Genomic DNA, 17,397 nt, shown 5'->3' with positions numbered 1-17,397 from the left:
ACTACAGCATGATTTTATAATAGAAGAAATGTTTGCAGCACAAAAGCAGAACCTGGTAAATGCACAGAGAAGTACAGTTGTAGGTGTGAGGGTACTCAATGCTGTTTACGTTATGTAACAATGCGAGGAGTCCTCAGAGATAGACTAGATGCCTGCCTGGCGCGGACTGAATTTCTTTAGATATGATATGAGCCTGGTGAAAGTTTATTGGAATTTGCTTCCCGCTGCCAAACATGTATGGGCTCTCCTTTCAACATTGATATATATATTTGTTGACAAGGTAACACAGGCCTGCATCTCTCATCTATATTTTAATATAGTTTGCGTCGATAACAATCCAATTAAGGAGGGGGCAATTGTATGATTCCAATCGATTGAATATCAAATCCTCGTCAACCCCTTTCTGCTGATGTCCAACTGACAGAGCGGTTCCGGTTCTATAGTGCGGTTCTCAATCCATACAATAAATCAGTTACTGACACACAAATTGCAACTGATAAATACTGAATGAGGAAGGGAAAGATCCAGAGCTAATGCAGGGAATTGATTTTTGTTTAACCCTGAAAAGATCAGTATAACTAAGTACCTTAGTTTTGAATTCGATTTTATTAAAAATATATTTATTTTTTTCATGGGGATATGATAATGTGATAACGTTGCTACCTATGATAACTTATGATGTGAAGGTTAGCTCAGGAACCGATTCGACTCTGCCATGATATACGTATCATGAAGATATTGATATGATATGAAGGCGTTGAATTTATGCAGGAGTATGATGTGTACACATCTTTACACACATACAGCTCAAGGTTGTTTAAGAATGATAAGGATCAGAATCCAGGGAGGGAGTTTACATGATATAGTATGTGTGTGTGGTTTGTGGCTGGTTTAAGCAGCCTCACCTGTCGTGGGTCAGGCTGATTACTCTGGGTGAGACTGCACACCTGTGGCGCATTGACTAATCAAGGCACACAAGATAAGCCAGCCGGTAACACACACACAGAGCTGACCCATCAGCAGGTGGAAGCGCAAGCCAAATAACTTGCTACCTGTGGTGGGGGGCGGAGCCCAGCAAAGCCACTTCTTTTGAGTGTAATATTCCATATATTTCATTTTAGACCGCTTCCGTTCAGGATTTTATTTTATTTTTTCATACTCGGGGGGGCCAGCGGGGGGGCAAACCTCTGACCAGGGGGGGCCGTGGCCACCATATTATGAGAGGTGGTAAAAATGTATTTTGTCTCACTAATCTCTTTGTGAAGTGTCCTTGGATATCTATCCCTCCCTAAGGTGTTTACCATGATGTCATCCTTTTACTGGCTGTCTGCCCCACATATGATATAAGTCTGCTTTGTTGTTTTGGGAGTTGTGTCTTATTTTTGTTGGAGGTTGAAGTGTCCAAGGAATACAATATATGACATCAAATCTTGATTGAGACATGGGACTTTCCAATCTAAGATCTCCAATCTTTCCAACGGTTTTATCCAAAGAGACTTGCAGAGAACAAAGGAAAGGAGAAATAAGAGAAAGTCACTGTTAGGCTCAAGAATAGACTTTTAGACTTTGTTCATGAGGGATCAAACTCAGAACCTTTTTAAAGATAATCATCCTATCCACAACCTGATCCCTACCCCAAGGAGAAAGGCAATTTGGCATTTGTAAAGTACTGGCTTTCTCAACAAGGGAGCCATTTTCAGAAGTAATCATTTTTATTTTTCTTGATTTATGCTGCTTATTAAACAGTTCATTTGAGTCATGTTTTAGATTGTGTAAATGGTCACTCAAGACCCGGATAAGAACGTCCATGCCATAACACAATATATGTAGAGAACAGCCCCCTCGTCCCCAGTGACCTCTGTGAGACTCTATAGCATTGACCCCAAATAAGGTCAGGAAACCCAGCTACCAACCTCCCGTCTAGAATAACAACCAATGGGATTACAGGATCAATGAGAGTCAATAATCAGATCATCCAATCAATGTGAGTACTGCTCCAAACAACTGTCAACTGTTGACAGGCTATAATATTGTTGGAGTTATAGCATTGGGAAATAAAGTTACGTCATTTCTTAATAAATTGCTGTAGATTTCTGTAAACAAGATAAGGTTGGATTTATATGATGATCTAAATGAAATCTTTCTGGCGCCATTGAAATTAAATCAATCTGGTGCCAACATATTTTGAAGCCTAGTCAAAAACCAGATCATTTGGATGTTTTCCCAATGCATAATTGAGTAACAAAAAATACAAGAAACCTTCACGTAAAATCGGATACAACTTTACCATAAAAACAAAAGAAATGCCTTTCTATTTTCATTGTTATATCCATTTATTCTCTTACTTTGTTCATTAATTAACTATAGTGCATTTGACATGAATAAAAAAACAAGTTATTTGTCCGAGTGCAGTAAATGCCATAATAATGCGGCATATAATAGAGATTTATACTATACAGTCGAAGTACGCTTTCTATCACCCTTGCTCAGCCTAAGTCAGCCCAATCACAATGTTATCATGTACTCAAGATTCCCGACACAAGCACACATGGGCAGGTGCCCTCACACACGCGCACACACACACACACACACACACACATCCATCTGGCCTATCCCCCCTATCCCCCCTTGAGTTGGTCTCAGCAGGTCATCCGAGCCATGCCGAACTCCAGGCTGACCACGGCCGGCTCCTCCTTCGTCATCTCGTCGCCGTCCTCGTATGACCCTTCCAGCTCGCCGTAGCTCTGCTTCCTGCTATCGGTGCCGCTGCTGCCCTCTACGGTCCGGTCCGTGTCGGTGCTCTCCGTGGCCTCCTCTCCCACCTCCTCCTCCTCCTCATCCTCCTCCTCCTCCTGCTGCTGCTGCTGCTGCTGCTGCTGCTGCTCCTCTTCCTCCTGCTGGGCCTCCTTGCGGCTGACCTGGGGGGCCCCGAGGATGAGGGAGTTGGGGCGCGGGGGGACGGGGTTGGGGTTGGCGTTGGTCAGGGAGCGTTGCTGGTGCTGCTCCCGGCTCGGGAGAGGAGGGGAGGGCGACGGGGCGGGCGGCGGGGCGGAGGACACCACCGGGGTCACGCCCAGCTGCTGGAGCTCCTGGGGAGGGAACGAGGGAGGAGGGAGACTGAGCACTGACGGGTATTTCAGCATCAAACGGTTTGGGGAAAAAATCTAATTGCGATTATTTTGACCAATATTGCGATTGCGATTTAATGTGCGATTTTTATAATTGATTAAGTTCCTTATGTTGTGTATTATACACTAAAAAATAAATAAATCATTCTTTAGCATGACTAACACAACATTGGAAGCAGTCAACATAAAAACTGCTCTTTCCTTTAGGCCAGGCCGATGTGTTGAGATTAACTTCTTTATTTAACTATTGAATAGTAAAATAAAAATAAATGAATCATACTGATTTCCAGTCAGTAACGGTAACAAACAATTTGCATACCGCGTTCTATCACATCGCGATTTCAATTTGAATTTGATTAATCGTTAAAACAGCTAGGTTACTTCTAGGCTGCAAAGCCAAGAACGACTGACGGACATGATTTAAAAATCATAATGTTCACATCCTTTTATGACTTGATGGAGACACGACTGGGCACCAAGGGACATTTAATTTTTTTAAACAACGGACAGAGCAAGTCGCAACACTCAGCCATTAGCTTTGCAGTTATTGCAACATATTTGGCAAGTCGGGCAGTAAATCCGAAGTGGGGGATCATTTCGAGAGGGTGTAAAGGTGTCGGTGAGATCTTACGTTCTCCAGGGCGCGAAGCGTCTGCGCGCTCTTCAGGCTCGTCTCCTTCAGGGTGTGTATGGTCTTCAGGATGGATTGGCGGGGGTGCATGGACCTGTCAAACTGATGGTACATGTTCCTCCAGAACCTACAACACGCACACACCATCACAAATGCACGTGGTTAGATGAATACTCAATCTCTAAGGATCTTTGAGCAAGTCTGTCGACCCTTACCTGCTCCTTCATAAGCTCTCTCTGTATTCACTGCCTAACCCCTAACTGCTCCTTCATAAGATGTCTCTTTATTCACTGTCTTACCCCTAACTGCGCCCTCATAAGATGTGTCTGCCTAACATCTACCTGCTGCTCAACAACGTGTCCGTCCATTCACTGCCTAACCCTTACCTGCCACTCAACTAAATGCATCTCTATTCACCGTATAATCTGTTTTCACTGTTGACCAGACCCTCCTGCTCGGTTTCTATTGCTTGTTTATGTGTGAAGGACCGCCATCAATAATCGGTGGTAATAAAACACATCACTGCGCAGAGCGTGTGTAGACAGTAGATCAAGCATGGCATGAGTGCAGAGAGGGACAGAGAGTCCGTTGTCATCATCCTGTCCCCAGATCCATTTACATCTGTCAGCGGCGCCAGTACTGCAAGTTGACAGTGCCAAACCTCTTGGATGACTGCTTGAAACAGGCAGCTTGACTAGTTCTAGGCTTAAAAGCCAAGAACGGATGACAGACGTGATTTTAAAATAACACTGTTCACATCTTTCTGTTTTTTTATTTTTAGGAATAATTTCTGAAAGTATTCAACCTATTGCATCTTAATTTGACCTCAACTGATAGCATGTTACTGTATTCATGGATTCCGTCTGCCCGTCTTATTTGAGGACCCCAGGAAGACTAGCTGACAACAGCGTATTCAGCCAATAGGAATCCTTTAACAAACAAGCCCATAAATCAGGAGGTACTGACTTGAAGTGGTAGGGCAGGGTGGAAGGCTCCAGAACAGGGTTTGTCTTCCCGTAGGCTCTGCTGTAGAAAGGGTTTTGGTAGTTCTGCTGCTCTTCCATCAGGAAGGCCCACAGAGAGTGGGTCTTCTCCCTCAGCCTGGAGAGGGAGAGAGGGAGAGAGGGAGAGAGTTCATTATCGCTGACTGGGGAAAACCTTATATCTTGATAAAGTGATATTTTATTTATTAGTTTCATGAATCAATACTATTGGTTCCCCCTTAACGTCTGTCTGTGGGTTTCACAAATATACAACCAATGAGAAGTATTGAGAAGAGCAGTTGAAGAACACACAGCCGTACCGGAGAAAGCCTCTGGTTGTTTGCCATGCAAGAGCTGCAATGCCAGGCTAAATAAAGAACTGGTTGTTTGAATAAGTACAGCGTATTCTTTACTCAAGAAACACTAAGTGAATAAGGGCTCATGATTTATGTATTTGAGATGTGGGAGCGGAGAAGGGCACAGGCAAATAACGGTGGGGTTGGAGTGCAGTTAAGCAGAGCACTTCATCTTTCATGAGATTAAGTGCGATGAGAATTTGGCCACGTCTTCAACGACAGGGAAAAAGTGAGTGCACACATTGCTGCAATAAACGTTGTGTCCGGTAGGCTGATGATTAAGTAACGAAATGCACTTCCTGCCTCTGACCCAGCCATTCATATCAATGACGAACAACACAACGTTCGATGTTACAGCGTAACGCCAGCTTGACTTTGGTCAAATACTACTAATATATCCGCACATTTTTTTTCTTTTTCCCAAGTAATGGACACTGGATAGCAACGATAAGGTGTTGGGTTATATCTTTGGTACGCAAGGATTGATATCGGCTAGATAGGGTGTCTTTCTATTGACCTTGGTGCATGTATTTGAACGTTCAAACTATACCCTGAGTCAGTCAGTCAGTCAGTCAGTCAGTCAGTCAGTCAGTCAGTCAGTGAGTGTGTGCTCACTGCAGCTCCTCTCTCTGCCGCTGGTTGTTCCCCAGGAAGTTGCCGTACTGGCACGAGTGCACATGCTCGTGGATCTGCAGCAGGAACCACTCGCTGAACTCAAACGCCTGAGGGATAAAAGACATGACCAATCACAGGCGTGTCAGATCAGGCCACTTCAATGACCAAACAACCATTCATCAAAATCCGATACATCCTCCTTCACTTTAAAGGGGTAGTTCGGAATTTTAGTAGGCTACGGCAGCGGCGGACCTATACATAGGTTAAATTCCGCTGCTGCTGAGAAAGTAGTCCCTCAAAATGCGATGATTCATGCGATGCGAGGTTAGTTTTATTTTTAACATTATTCTATCAACACAGACATTTACATCTATAGTCTGACGTTATAATTGATTTACCTCGGGTATAATGTGGAGTGGGTAAGACAGTTTTATTAGCAGGCTAGCATTGCCCGTTGCCGTGCGCTAGCCTAGCACGAGGGAACTCTGCAACTAGTAGGACTGAATGAAATGTGTTGAAAACTGTCTCCAATGATAAAGAACACCGAGGCTAACTTGGGAATCAGGCCCTATGTCCAAAATTCCGAACTACCCCTTTAAGTGGTTCCCCGAATCATGTAATGTGAGCAATACAATAAAAAGGACACACACACACACACACACCTGTGGGAATTGCTCGGTGAGCTGCCAAACACACTCCAGGAACTGTGTGAAGACGGGGGACACCTCTTTAGGGTCTCCGTCCAACTGGTCACACCTAGCAACAGGACAAGAACAAGTGTCACGCAGACCCAGAGAAATGCTGTTTGTAATGCCAGAGAAACATATGTTACACAACCAATGGTAATCGTGTGATACATAAAAACAGCTGTGCATCAAATGTACGATTTTACATTCACAAGGTTGAAAGAAGAGAGATGAGTTATTATCTTGTGAGAGGCTGCTTGAAATCCACGGATGGTTTAAATGTTAAGTTAAGGTGGGTATAATTGCGGAGGTCGAAAATAAAATACTGTTTGAACTATGTGAAGGGAAAATAATAAGAGCAGCCATCCCACCTGTCTGCAAATTTGTGACCAAATGAGATCCAGTCTTTCTCGATCAGTACCTAGAAAAAAAAATAAATGCTTTTTTAAGATCTATTAGTGACTCCTGTATTGAGCTGACACTAAGGAGTAAGTGTTTGCTTTCTAAAGAGCTTTCATCCTCAGAACATCAGAATCTGAATAACTACTGACTGCCAGTTATAGATTATATGAAAGACTCCAACATCAGCACAATTCTACGGCAGTTTTCCACCCCATTTCCTGCCAAGCAAAGACATCTTAGAAATTATCAGTGCATATGCATTAAAAATATCGACTTGAAACCATTACAGTTTATAGTCTTTTGTCAAAGCCAAGATCCAAGTCATTGTATTCATCAATATGTAAAGTAAAGAAGGTAAACACCTAACTTAGGCCAATAATAATTCCACATGTTGGCCAACAAAAATCTTCATCCAACAACAGGAGTTGAAGATTTATATCTGTGAGTGCATCCGTTTCAGTAGTGTGTTTGATTTGTGTGTGTGGTGAGAAGGTACCATGAAGCCCTTGATGGTGCGGTAGTAGGGGTCCATGAGCAGGGCTCCCAAGGAGCACACCTGCGCCGTCCTGTCCCAGCCGTCTGAACAGTGCACTAGCACACTGGCGCCCTCTACAGTCACGGCCTGGAATAGACACACAGACGTTCGTTTAGAATAAACAAGAGGATAATACATTTTTATTGAAATTGTTCTGAGAAGGGTTGAATAAGAATTATTGCATAGTTGTCATGCAACATTTTTAGGGAAAATGTTAATTCATTGCAAATTGGACACAGCATTTAGGCTAAGAATAAAGAATTTATATCCCTTTTTCCGGCATTTCATTATCGGCTATGATTGTAGATTAATGTATTATGGTTAATAGATTGACCTGGACATTGCTTGGAAACGCATGTTTTGTTTCTAAATTTGTGAACTACAATTTCATAAAAAAAAAATATATATTATAAATTAAATAATGACATTTCATTTTAACAATACAATCTATTTTCAGTCTTGTTGGTCTGCCATATTCAACAGTGAATCCTTACCCCTAGTCTCGACACACACAAATACAAACACACACACTTGCACAAGGAAGTGTGTGGCGTAATGATGGGGGTATGGACCTACCTTGGTGAGGAAAATGGCGGCATCGACCACTGCCTTGACATGTCGTAGCCAACCACAGCCCTCGATTCCCATCAGGTAGTCGCTCATGGACAGAGAGCGATTCCCAATAACTGTAAGGAAGGCGAGACAAAGATAAAGTAATATTTTAATTAATTCATAATTTGTTGTACTTATTTTGCCTTTTGTTTTACTTGAGTATCAAAATTGTCTAAGACTCAAAAATAATTCAAGTGGTTAATTTTTAACTTTTTCAGAATCGAATCATGCAAGTGCAAAGTCAAATCATTTTTCGGATACATAAAAAAAAGGTTTGAATGACAACCACAATGGTCATATGTCTTTATGTGGGCGTGTTTCTGTAGCGTCTAACCTTCTAGCAACTTCTGCAGACTGGCCCTCATGACGTGGATGTTCTCAATGCCCACGAACTGGAAGCGGATGTTGGAGTAGTTGTCCTCGTTCTCGTAGCCTTTCCCCGCCGCACGGTTGGCTAGCGCATTGAGCTAGCGGGAGCACAACAACAAATGTCTTCCTGTACGCTCACACCAAAAGCTATTAAGCGTTTCGAGCGATAAACGCCCATTCACTTTCTATTAGACCTGCGCGATAAAGCAATAGGAGCAATGAAACATTTGAGCGATTGCTTTAAAGTTGTAAACCTGTAAATGAGAGTTGAAAACAAGTCAGCTCTATGCAAATGAGCTGAGTACAGCGTTTCGGCTGTAAATTACCGCCAGCCAATCAGAATGTAGATGTCTCTCGCCGGCGTGCCAGTAAACATACGCGCAAGAGCGATTTGAGCTGTAAATATTTTTGACAGCGTTACGTGTTGAGCTATTTGGCGGTTTTGCATCTTTCAGGCGTTTGGTGTGAACGTACAGTTAGCGTCTCTCTTTAAATTGTATTAATATCATATTTCTATTATTTAATAAATATATCAGGTGTCAATACGATTATTTAAATAAAACAATTGTATTAAGAAATAAAATAGTTGTATGAATCATTTAATATCTTATCCTGGATTCCGATGGCCCTGATTGGCAGGTACCTTGGGCCTGGTGTCCATGACGTAGACGAAGCGGCTGTTGTGATTGGCCTTGCTGATGGCTTGCAGCATGCTCTCGTCCTCCAGGCAGCGGGCACTGAAGCCGGAGAGCGGCTGACTGCACCGGCACACCGCCGCCTGCGTCAAATCAGAGCAGTGTTCACATTAGTTAACCTTTCAACTTTCACTTGACCTGGCATCATTCGTAAAAACACATGGCAGGGAACTAAATTAAGTATTTGCATGTAAGCATGTCAACCAAAGTTAAAATCCACCTAACCATTATCAAATACGTTAGATTAGGGACCTAACAAAATGTCATTACCCTCATTACTGTCATTACTTGCATTGAGCGGGCTACAAACTAAAAATAAAGTGGAACCACTGTGTTTGTTGGCGATGCTGCTCAATCACAATCACTAGTGCAACATGGGTAGGTTGCATCATAATAATTTTAATTTAGCAAACACAAGTTAACACACCAATGGAAAACATCACAATGAAAAATAAATAATGGAATGCACAAAGCAACACTACTTTTGAATTAATAACAACCCATAATACAATATATTTACTGAACAATGTCAAACTTTTTCATTTTCTATTATTATTATCTGCATTAACACAGGCAGAAAAGCACTGGTTTATAGAATGCATTTGCCTTGTCGCCTTTGCTGTTCTTTCCATCGTGGCTAGTAAAGTTCCCAGAATATGCATGTTAAATGTTTCTAGGGCTCGTACTCATCATTCAAATCTCGTGTGGAGACAGATACCAGATAAGAGCCAACATTTCAGCAGGGGATGAGAATACATGCCAACAGGTTAGGGGAGAAAAAACCGATACGAATGCGCGTGAGGCGGGATACCCATGCCCCACGGGAGGGAGAGTCTTTTACATAATAGGATTCTAAATGTTCATATCTGATCATGTATAGGAATAATCTGCTGCTATTCACAAACCGCAAGAGTGACAAGATTAAGCAAAATAAAGTACAAAGACATACTTTAATGTAAGTAGTAGCCTAATAAGTAATAATAGCAGTTTGTAAGATAGTTTTTGATACCGTTATTCACGTAGCATTCATTTATATGTAAGGTTATCTTATTTATCCCCGGCAATCTGTTACACAGCAAGCAGTAATACAATCATCATCAACACACACCAATCAATCACTAATCAAAGTAGGCCATGTTGATTAGTGTTTACTATTTTAACACCTTACACTAAACAATGCTTATTCTTTATTGTGTAAATTGATTTGTTGATTGTATTTACATTAAACAATGACTAGTATTTAGGCTTCCCTGTTCGGGGGTCTGAGACCACCTGTTTTGGGGCGGTCTTGGACTGTTTTGAAGAGAATGCACAACAGACCAAAACAATCCTGCATTTACATATATGTCTATGTGTTTGTGTGTCCGGGAAGTGCATCATAAATAAAACATGCATCCACACGTTGCTTTTTTTTTTAACGAAATGTGCTGATCATTGTTGGAACACTAAACAACTTGAGACTCGCGACAACTCCATGTTTACAAATGTTGGTCCGCTCTTCAATCTACATTGTGACAACAAACTGAACCAAGGTCCAGGCACGACGTCAACAAATTTTCCTGATTCGGACCAAAGCAGAATGTAAGTGCCCTAATAAACATGCTATACTGGCTCTCTGACCCCCTCCTTCTTCTCATTGGATCTAGACAAACCACATAGATGTTTTGCATTCAAAAACGGCAAATGGTAACGAGTTTGCATGCCTGAATGAGGCAACACATTGTCAGAGGGTGACAGATAGTGAGGGTGATCTGCGGTACCTTCTTCTCCTGGTAGAAGTACGTGAGCACGGGGAAACGGCCCTTGCTGCGAAACTTGGAGCTCCCCACGATGATGGGTTTGTTGGCCGTGATGGGGACGTACAGGTCCCGCGGATACGTCTCGCACACCTGGGACACACACACACACACACACACACACACACACACACACACACACACACAATAAGGTAATCATTTTTTTTATCCCCAGCATTCTGTTGCACAGCCAGCAGTAATACAATCATCATCAACACACACACCAATCAATCAATCAAAGTAGGCCATGTTGATTAGGGTTTCTAATAGATTGGTGGACAACAGATGGCTGTAGGTCCTAAAGAAGGGACTACTACAGCTATAGCAAGGTGACAGAGACAACTAAATTGAGTCTGTGATGCCCTCTGCTGGAGAACATTGTATATGACATGGAGGCAAGCATTGTTTGAACGCTACCATAGAAAGAATTTTGAATGCACACTTTATTGTACAGAATACAGATTAGAAGTGTTTTCGACCTGATCTTAGCTTTTTTCTTACACTTTTTCATTTGTGTTCTTAGCCAAAGAACAGTGTATACCTCTGCCTTGTCTAGTGGGAAAAATAAAATATAAATAAGAAAAAAATATCATAGGTCCAATCGGAGCGCCCGTACCTTGAAGTCTCTGTTGACGTCGGTGAGCTGCCATTGGTCACAGGGGACGCCCATCCTCTCATACTCCGCCCCCAGGTCAATGAGCTGCCAGCCCTCCTCCCGCTGCTGGTCGTTCTGCTTGGGGTTGTACGAGAACGCATAGAGCTCCTCATAGGCGACTGAGGAGAGAGAGGCAGAGAAAGCAAGGGAGACCTTGAGTTCACCATTAATAATCCACCTCAGAATATGTGCAATTACAAAATAGCAGAAGCATGCATATGGTGTGCTTCCACAATGACATGACTTGGAGTCATAATGATAAAAAATCCTGTGTGTGCATGTGCGTGTGTTTATGTCAATATTTAAGCAAACCTGCATCTGTTTGTCTATGACCTAACAGAACCCTACATGCTTTTCTTCTGGTAACTAATCAAATGTCTTTAAACCTCATTTAGAACAATTACACACGACAAATAATTATCAGAATAAGTCCACGGCCGCTCTGAATCAGTTTCATATCCCGTGGACTAGGTTTCCAACCACTACTGTGAGTAGAACGTGGAGGCCACACCGACATGGTAAATGGACTGCATTTCTATAGCGCTTTTATCCGAAGCGCTTTACAATATTGCCTGACATTCACGCACACACCTCAGCGGAGTCAACCATGCAAGGCGACAGCCAGCTCGTCGGGAGCAGTTAGGGGTTAGGCAGACAGACAGACAGACAGACAGACAGACAGACAGACAGACAGACAGACCACCCACCGGGTCGGAGCAGGCGCAGCAGGGAGCTGTAGATGTCGTGGCAGTCCCGCTCCCGCTGGAGAACAAAGTGGACCACGCGGAAGTTCCGGCACTGGATGACCAGCGGGCAGCCCGTGGTGGTGAGGGACAGCTTCTCCACCGAGGCTATGTGGTGGTGGAGGACCTGGAGGAGGAGGACCAGAGAGGTGGACGCTGGGATTTTATTTTTTGCAGCAATGTATCAGAGAGCCTTGTGAATATACAGACAAACAGGCGAAGTTCTAGGTTTAGCTTGATCGATCAATCGTCTGCATTGTGCAATGGCGTTTTTAAAAAAATAAATAAAAAGGTATATAGCACAGCTTATTTTCCGTAGTGGCTTAAAGGTAGATTTTGCATACACTAAAGATTTCATAAAGTTCCTAATGCCGTCAGGTTGTTAAGCCCACATGCTCATTAACATAAGAGGTTTGCGAGTAAAATGTGTCCTCGTAAAGGAATAAACATCGGCATCACTTCAGAACTGACTAAAAAACAAGGAAGGCCACAATCCTTACCAAAATGTGTTCTCAGTCCATGAACGATAATTCAAAGCCTGTGCATTTTGCTGAATTGCTTTCAAAATAAAATATGCCTTGTTCCCTAAATCAGTCAAAAAGTTCAGGGTTTTACTAAAGCTTGAACCGGTATCATCTCTGATTACTCAGACGCCCACTCAACCATCAGACAACTGGCAGTGCCTGATGGTTGCAGATGGTCACGTTGCCAAGGAATATTTTACTATTCAAACTATTTCGTTATGGTTTCACGCCAGCATCGGGCACTACATGCAAGTATTTGGGTTGTAGGAAAAGACACATAATAAGATACCGCTTATACTACGGAGCGGCTTATTTGTGGTATTGTGAAACAACTCCATTATAATGCTTTGTCAACTTCGAGAATATCACTACTACAACTAATGTACTTCTGCATGTCTGTCAGGCAGACTGTCGAACATGTCTGCACATATTACACATGGGTGGTCATAAAATGCAGAACTAACCCACTGTCAGATTGTTTATACCATGCTGATATTGCTATATGCTGCTAATATTTTGGTATAATGGTATATATGGTTTAAGCTTAAATAGGGACACTCTTTTGTTTATAGTCTGTGTTTGTTCACAAAAACAAAAGCCCAGAGCGGTGATTTAAGGTAGTAACAAATACCTTAACAAAAGAAGTAACAGAAACAGGTTTACTGGACACAGCATAAAAAGCAGAGAACAGGTTTTTGCTGATCTTAGCATTTTTAACTGCAGAGGAAGTTCCTGCTTTAAAGTGCTCTTCTGTCTGGGAATTCTGTTTGCTTTATGTAGTTTAAACTTGTTTTATAAACAGGGAAACATGATTGCCAAAAGCGATACACCTTTTGTTTACTTTCCAGTAGACTCTCAGTGTAGTCATTAAGGAGTCAATAAAATGGAATAAATAACTTTTACTGGCTAAGCTGGCAGTTTACGTGTGAGTTAATAGCGGATGATCTGGGATCCACTAGTTTATAGCATGACCTAGTTGCGTTGCCACGGCAAAGCTATCTACCAACTTCTATTGACAGTGACTTGGGCTCCATACGTTTACAGCACAAACCAATCTTGTTGCCATAGTGCCAACTCAAGCTAATCAGGGCTATGCTTTTGCGCTTTTGTAACAACATGGTTGGCCCGATTGGCTGACATCTTAGATGTTGCAATATCCTTGTTCCGACAGTGCAGAACGGGTAATCCCCTGTTGCAGACACACACACACCGACAACACTGACCCATATTTCCTGTGCTGCAGATGAGGGACTGCTGGGGTTGCTCTCCACGAAAATGAGGTGTGTGGCCGTTAGGTACAGCGTGCCGCTCGTTGACTTGCTGCTGAAGCGGTCCAGCAGGCGAACCTGCTCCACCTGTAAACACACACACACACACACACACACACACACACACACACACACACACACACACACACACAGGAAATACTCGATTATCAAAAAGTGAATTGTTTTACAGTAAACTGTAAACTAAAGATGAAGTAAAAAAGTATCTCTAATGTTCCTCTAATGAATGCAATATCGGCTACATAACATCTAAGATTCATCGTATTGGTTTGGTTGCTAAACTGACCTTCAATGATTGCAAGAAAAGTTTACTGAGAACACAAAAATGAAGAGGCTGTCTCTGATTAAAAACCACAACCCTAGTATTCACCCAGTCATCAGAAGCACATCTATTTGGTTTCCATCAGCTCAGCAGGTGGAGGACACTAGTCCTCCAACAGATGGAGAATGAGCGGTGGTGGGAGCTGTGCAGCCGGAGCTCTGCCTTTTGCAGGCAGCTTGGGATTTGGGACAAAGGGATGTCCTAAATAACGCCTGCCACAATAGCCAAAACACATTCGCTGTGCACATCGCAAACCCAACCCTCTAAAGCAAGATGCCAATGCTTAAAGAATTTCATTCCTACTAGCCTTAGCATAATCTTTCACTTGGTTAACGACAAATGGTGAAAGTTGACACAATGACACTACTTCCTCATTGCTAATGAGTCACACATTCCCCGCTGTTGTTTTTATTCAAGAAAATAATAATGACCATCGTCACCCTCAATCATTCCTTTGTATAGTCCTTTTCATACAGAATGTGTAGCTCAAGGCTCTTCCTAAAACAATTCTGAGACTATGATACAGGGATAACTCACAAATCGTAGTTGTTTTCAAAGTATTTGCCAAGAATTCCATCAGTAGCCATTTTAAATACGAAGGCTTCCGTGAAACGGTTCAACAAAACACACACATTGGTCAAACATTGACTCAACTTAGCAGGGGAAGCCTGTCCAGTTGATTGCTTGAACAAGACAAATTACATTCAACTTTTGACGTTCTCCCACGTGCCTGACTATGAAACATCAATTATTAAATCAACTTTTAACTTTTTTCATGAATAAGAAAGTCAATTTGCCTTTCTATGCAGCAACAGGGAAAGGTCATGTAAGGCCCCCTGTCCTAATCACATGATTTACATCACATTAATTCTTTTTTTCTGCAATTTTAAGTGGTTTGAGGTTCCTGGGGAAATGATGCATGCTAGGGCTATACACATTGATGGATTAGAGCCCTTGGCCTCCCAATGTATGAGTGTATCCCAGTGTATTGAGGCCATTAGCCTAGGAAAACATTACAGGCTTATGTAAAGTAGCACTGCTAATGTTTAGCTTATTATTTTTTCAACAAATACCTTTTTCAAATAAATCTATTAAACATACATGGATATTGTGTTCACATGTCTTTTTTGCAGAAATTGAGGAAGTTGCTTCCCCTTTTGACAGAGTGGGTTCATTAAGTACTACTATGTGAGCCGATTCTTCTTCCCCTCCGCTCGAGTCTCGACTATTCTCAATAAGGCAGCTAATAACTTAATGGGAAACTTATAAAGCTGCTCTGCAGAAAAAAATAAATACAAAAATGTTAAACTAAACCAAAGAACGACAGCAAAATGGTTCTTTCAGACCGACCCACTTTCATATAAACAAGATAGAAACATTGGCAGAAGCAGCAACCTGCCACTATATCATGATTCATCAAGAGAGCCGTCCTCCCCTCTTGCCATATCCGTTTCCGTCTTTCACTGATATCATAAAATGGTTTGGCTGGGCCTATCTCCGGTCTCCAAGCAACTGGCCAGCCAGCAACAGGAATAAGCTTCTCTGTGGAGGGCTGGCTACAGGCCACACAGGAAGTAAACCGACAGTGAGAGTGTCAGTTTGTGTGTGTGCGTGTGTGAGGGGGTGGGGTGGGGTGGGGTGGGGTGGGGGGGAGAAAGATACAGCAATAACAGGTGCACACATTATATGTTGATGATAGTGCTTCTGCGGTAAGGTGTAACTAATTATTTCATAGGAAACATAAATATAAATATCGATCCACACCCAACTATAAATACAACTTTGCAGCTTATGGGCAGGAAAATGACACAAAAAAAAGATAAATAAAAAAGTGTGTTTCTAAGTAACGCAACGATTTAAACTCTCCACCCACCTCACCCCCAAACAAAATGACTCACCGTCTTAAGCCTTAATGATGGCATACACGCCTCTTTTTAATCGCTCCTTGGTTTGTACCAACCATCTAATACATCTAATCCACACAGACGAGACACAGGCACAGAAACGGACGGACTCAGGGTGGCATCATTTGGAGATGATTTATTTTTGCACGGGATAGTTTTAGGGCCAATCTCTGAAATGTCGAACGACCTCAGCCTGAAACGTACTGTCAAACATGGCAAGCATAATCTCTAGCATATCATTATTCCTCAGTCTAGACGTTATTCGTAGATCTTATAAAGAAATTACTCAAAGATATGGAACCGACTTGAAATCAATGGGGGAAGTCTAGCAAGTTAAATCGTGGAGTGAAATTAAAGTGACATGGGTGCGCAATTCCCCATAAATAAACAGAATCACTGTCAGCTATTTAGCATTAGTCGTGATCACAGATACGTGGAACAACTCACCAAACAAATCAAAAGAAAAAAACACAAGGCCGCCCTGCTCCCATTTTATTCAATGCAGTTATATTGGATAGCCACGATCTGCTTACCTTTGGCGTTCGGATATGCTCCATTTCTTCCAATCGAAACAGCAGTCAGTTCATGCAAAGCTTAAACGACACCTTATTGATGTAATTGTAGCATTGATATTACCAAAGGGCGATCAGTTTAGAGAAAGGGCTTTCAGAGATCGTTCTGTCGGCAGCATATGATGTTTATTGTCAATTTTCCACAGCATCCGCGTAAAGATAGCAAAGATTACGATCAGGTTTTCCTTCTTGTTACTTTCAAAGTAAAGGTTTACGTTGTAATTGCCATTTTTAAAGTATTTTTGTCTTTTTAAAATTTGTAGGGCAGTCTTGTTGAAGAAATAAATATGGCATCATGAAAATGGATGAGAAATTAACAATTTGTGTGCGGACTGTTGTCATATTTGAGCTTAAGTTGACACGCATTTTAGGACGAGAACTTCCGCCTACGAGTTTCAAAACATAAGATCTGAACAGTCGTGACATCCGTTAAGGTTTTAGAAAAACACATTTCTTCATCAGAAATTGTATTTTTTGCTAACACCGTGCTTCACTAAACTATTATACATAACAAACAAATAAAAAAGCTAAGTATTGAATTTCCTAAATAGGTCGCAACGCGAAGTTCAAAATATGAAAGTTA

General features: G+C 42.0%; 1 protein-coding gene across 1 annotated transcript; it reads right to left on the bottom strand.

Annotated features, from left to right (window-relative positions):
- Positions 1 to 1,734: 1,734 nt before the first annotated feature.
- On the bottom strand, positions 1,735 to 17,172 carry mtmr6 (myotubularin related protein 6). Its single transcript, XM_079754321.1, has 15 exons — positions 16,776 to 17,172; positions 13,954 to 14,085; positions 12,171 to 12,333; positions 11,425 to 11,582; positions 10,773 to 10,901; positions 8,961 to 9,095; positions 8,283 to 8,415; positions 7,913 to 8,022; positions 7,298 to 7,423; positions 6,771 to 6,820; positions 6,376 to 6,469; positions 5,714 to 5,820; positions 4,726 to 4,860; positions 3,760 to 3,886; positions 1,735 to 3,089 (listed from the first exon to the last, which is right to left on the bottom strand). The coding sequence occupies exons 1-15, from the start codon at positions 16,797 to 16,799 to the stop codon at positions 2,640 to 2,642; spliced, it is 2,073 nt and encodes a 690-aa protein (XP_079610447.1). The 5' UTR covers positions 16,800 to 17,172; the 3' UTR covers positions 1,735 to 2,639.
- Between the last annotated feature and the right edge of the window lie 225 nt (positions 17,173 to 17,397).

The sequence above is a fragment of the Pollachius pollachius genome (assembly GCF_949987615.1).
Source record: "Pollachius pollachius genome assembly, chromosome: 17".
Lineage (NCBI taxonomy): Eukaryota > Metazoa > Chordata > Actinopteri > Gadiformes > Gadidae > Pollachius > Pollachius pollachius.
This window is presented reverse-complemented; position numbering and strand designations above follow the sequence as displayed.

Coding starts and splice junctions, on each gene's coding strand:
- mtmr6 (XM_079754321.1), bottom strand. CDS start 16,799: ATGGAGCATATCCGAACGCCAAAG. Junction 6,470..6,770: donor GGTCACAAATTTGCAGACAG/GTGGGATGGCTG, acceptor TCCTGTTGCTAG/GTGTGACCAGTTGGACGGAG. Junction 4,861..5,713: donor CGGCAGAGAGAGGAGCTGCA/GTGAGCACACAC, acceptor CTCCCTCTCCAG/GCTGAGGGAGAAGACCCACT.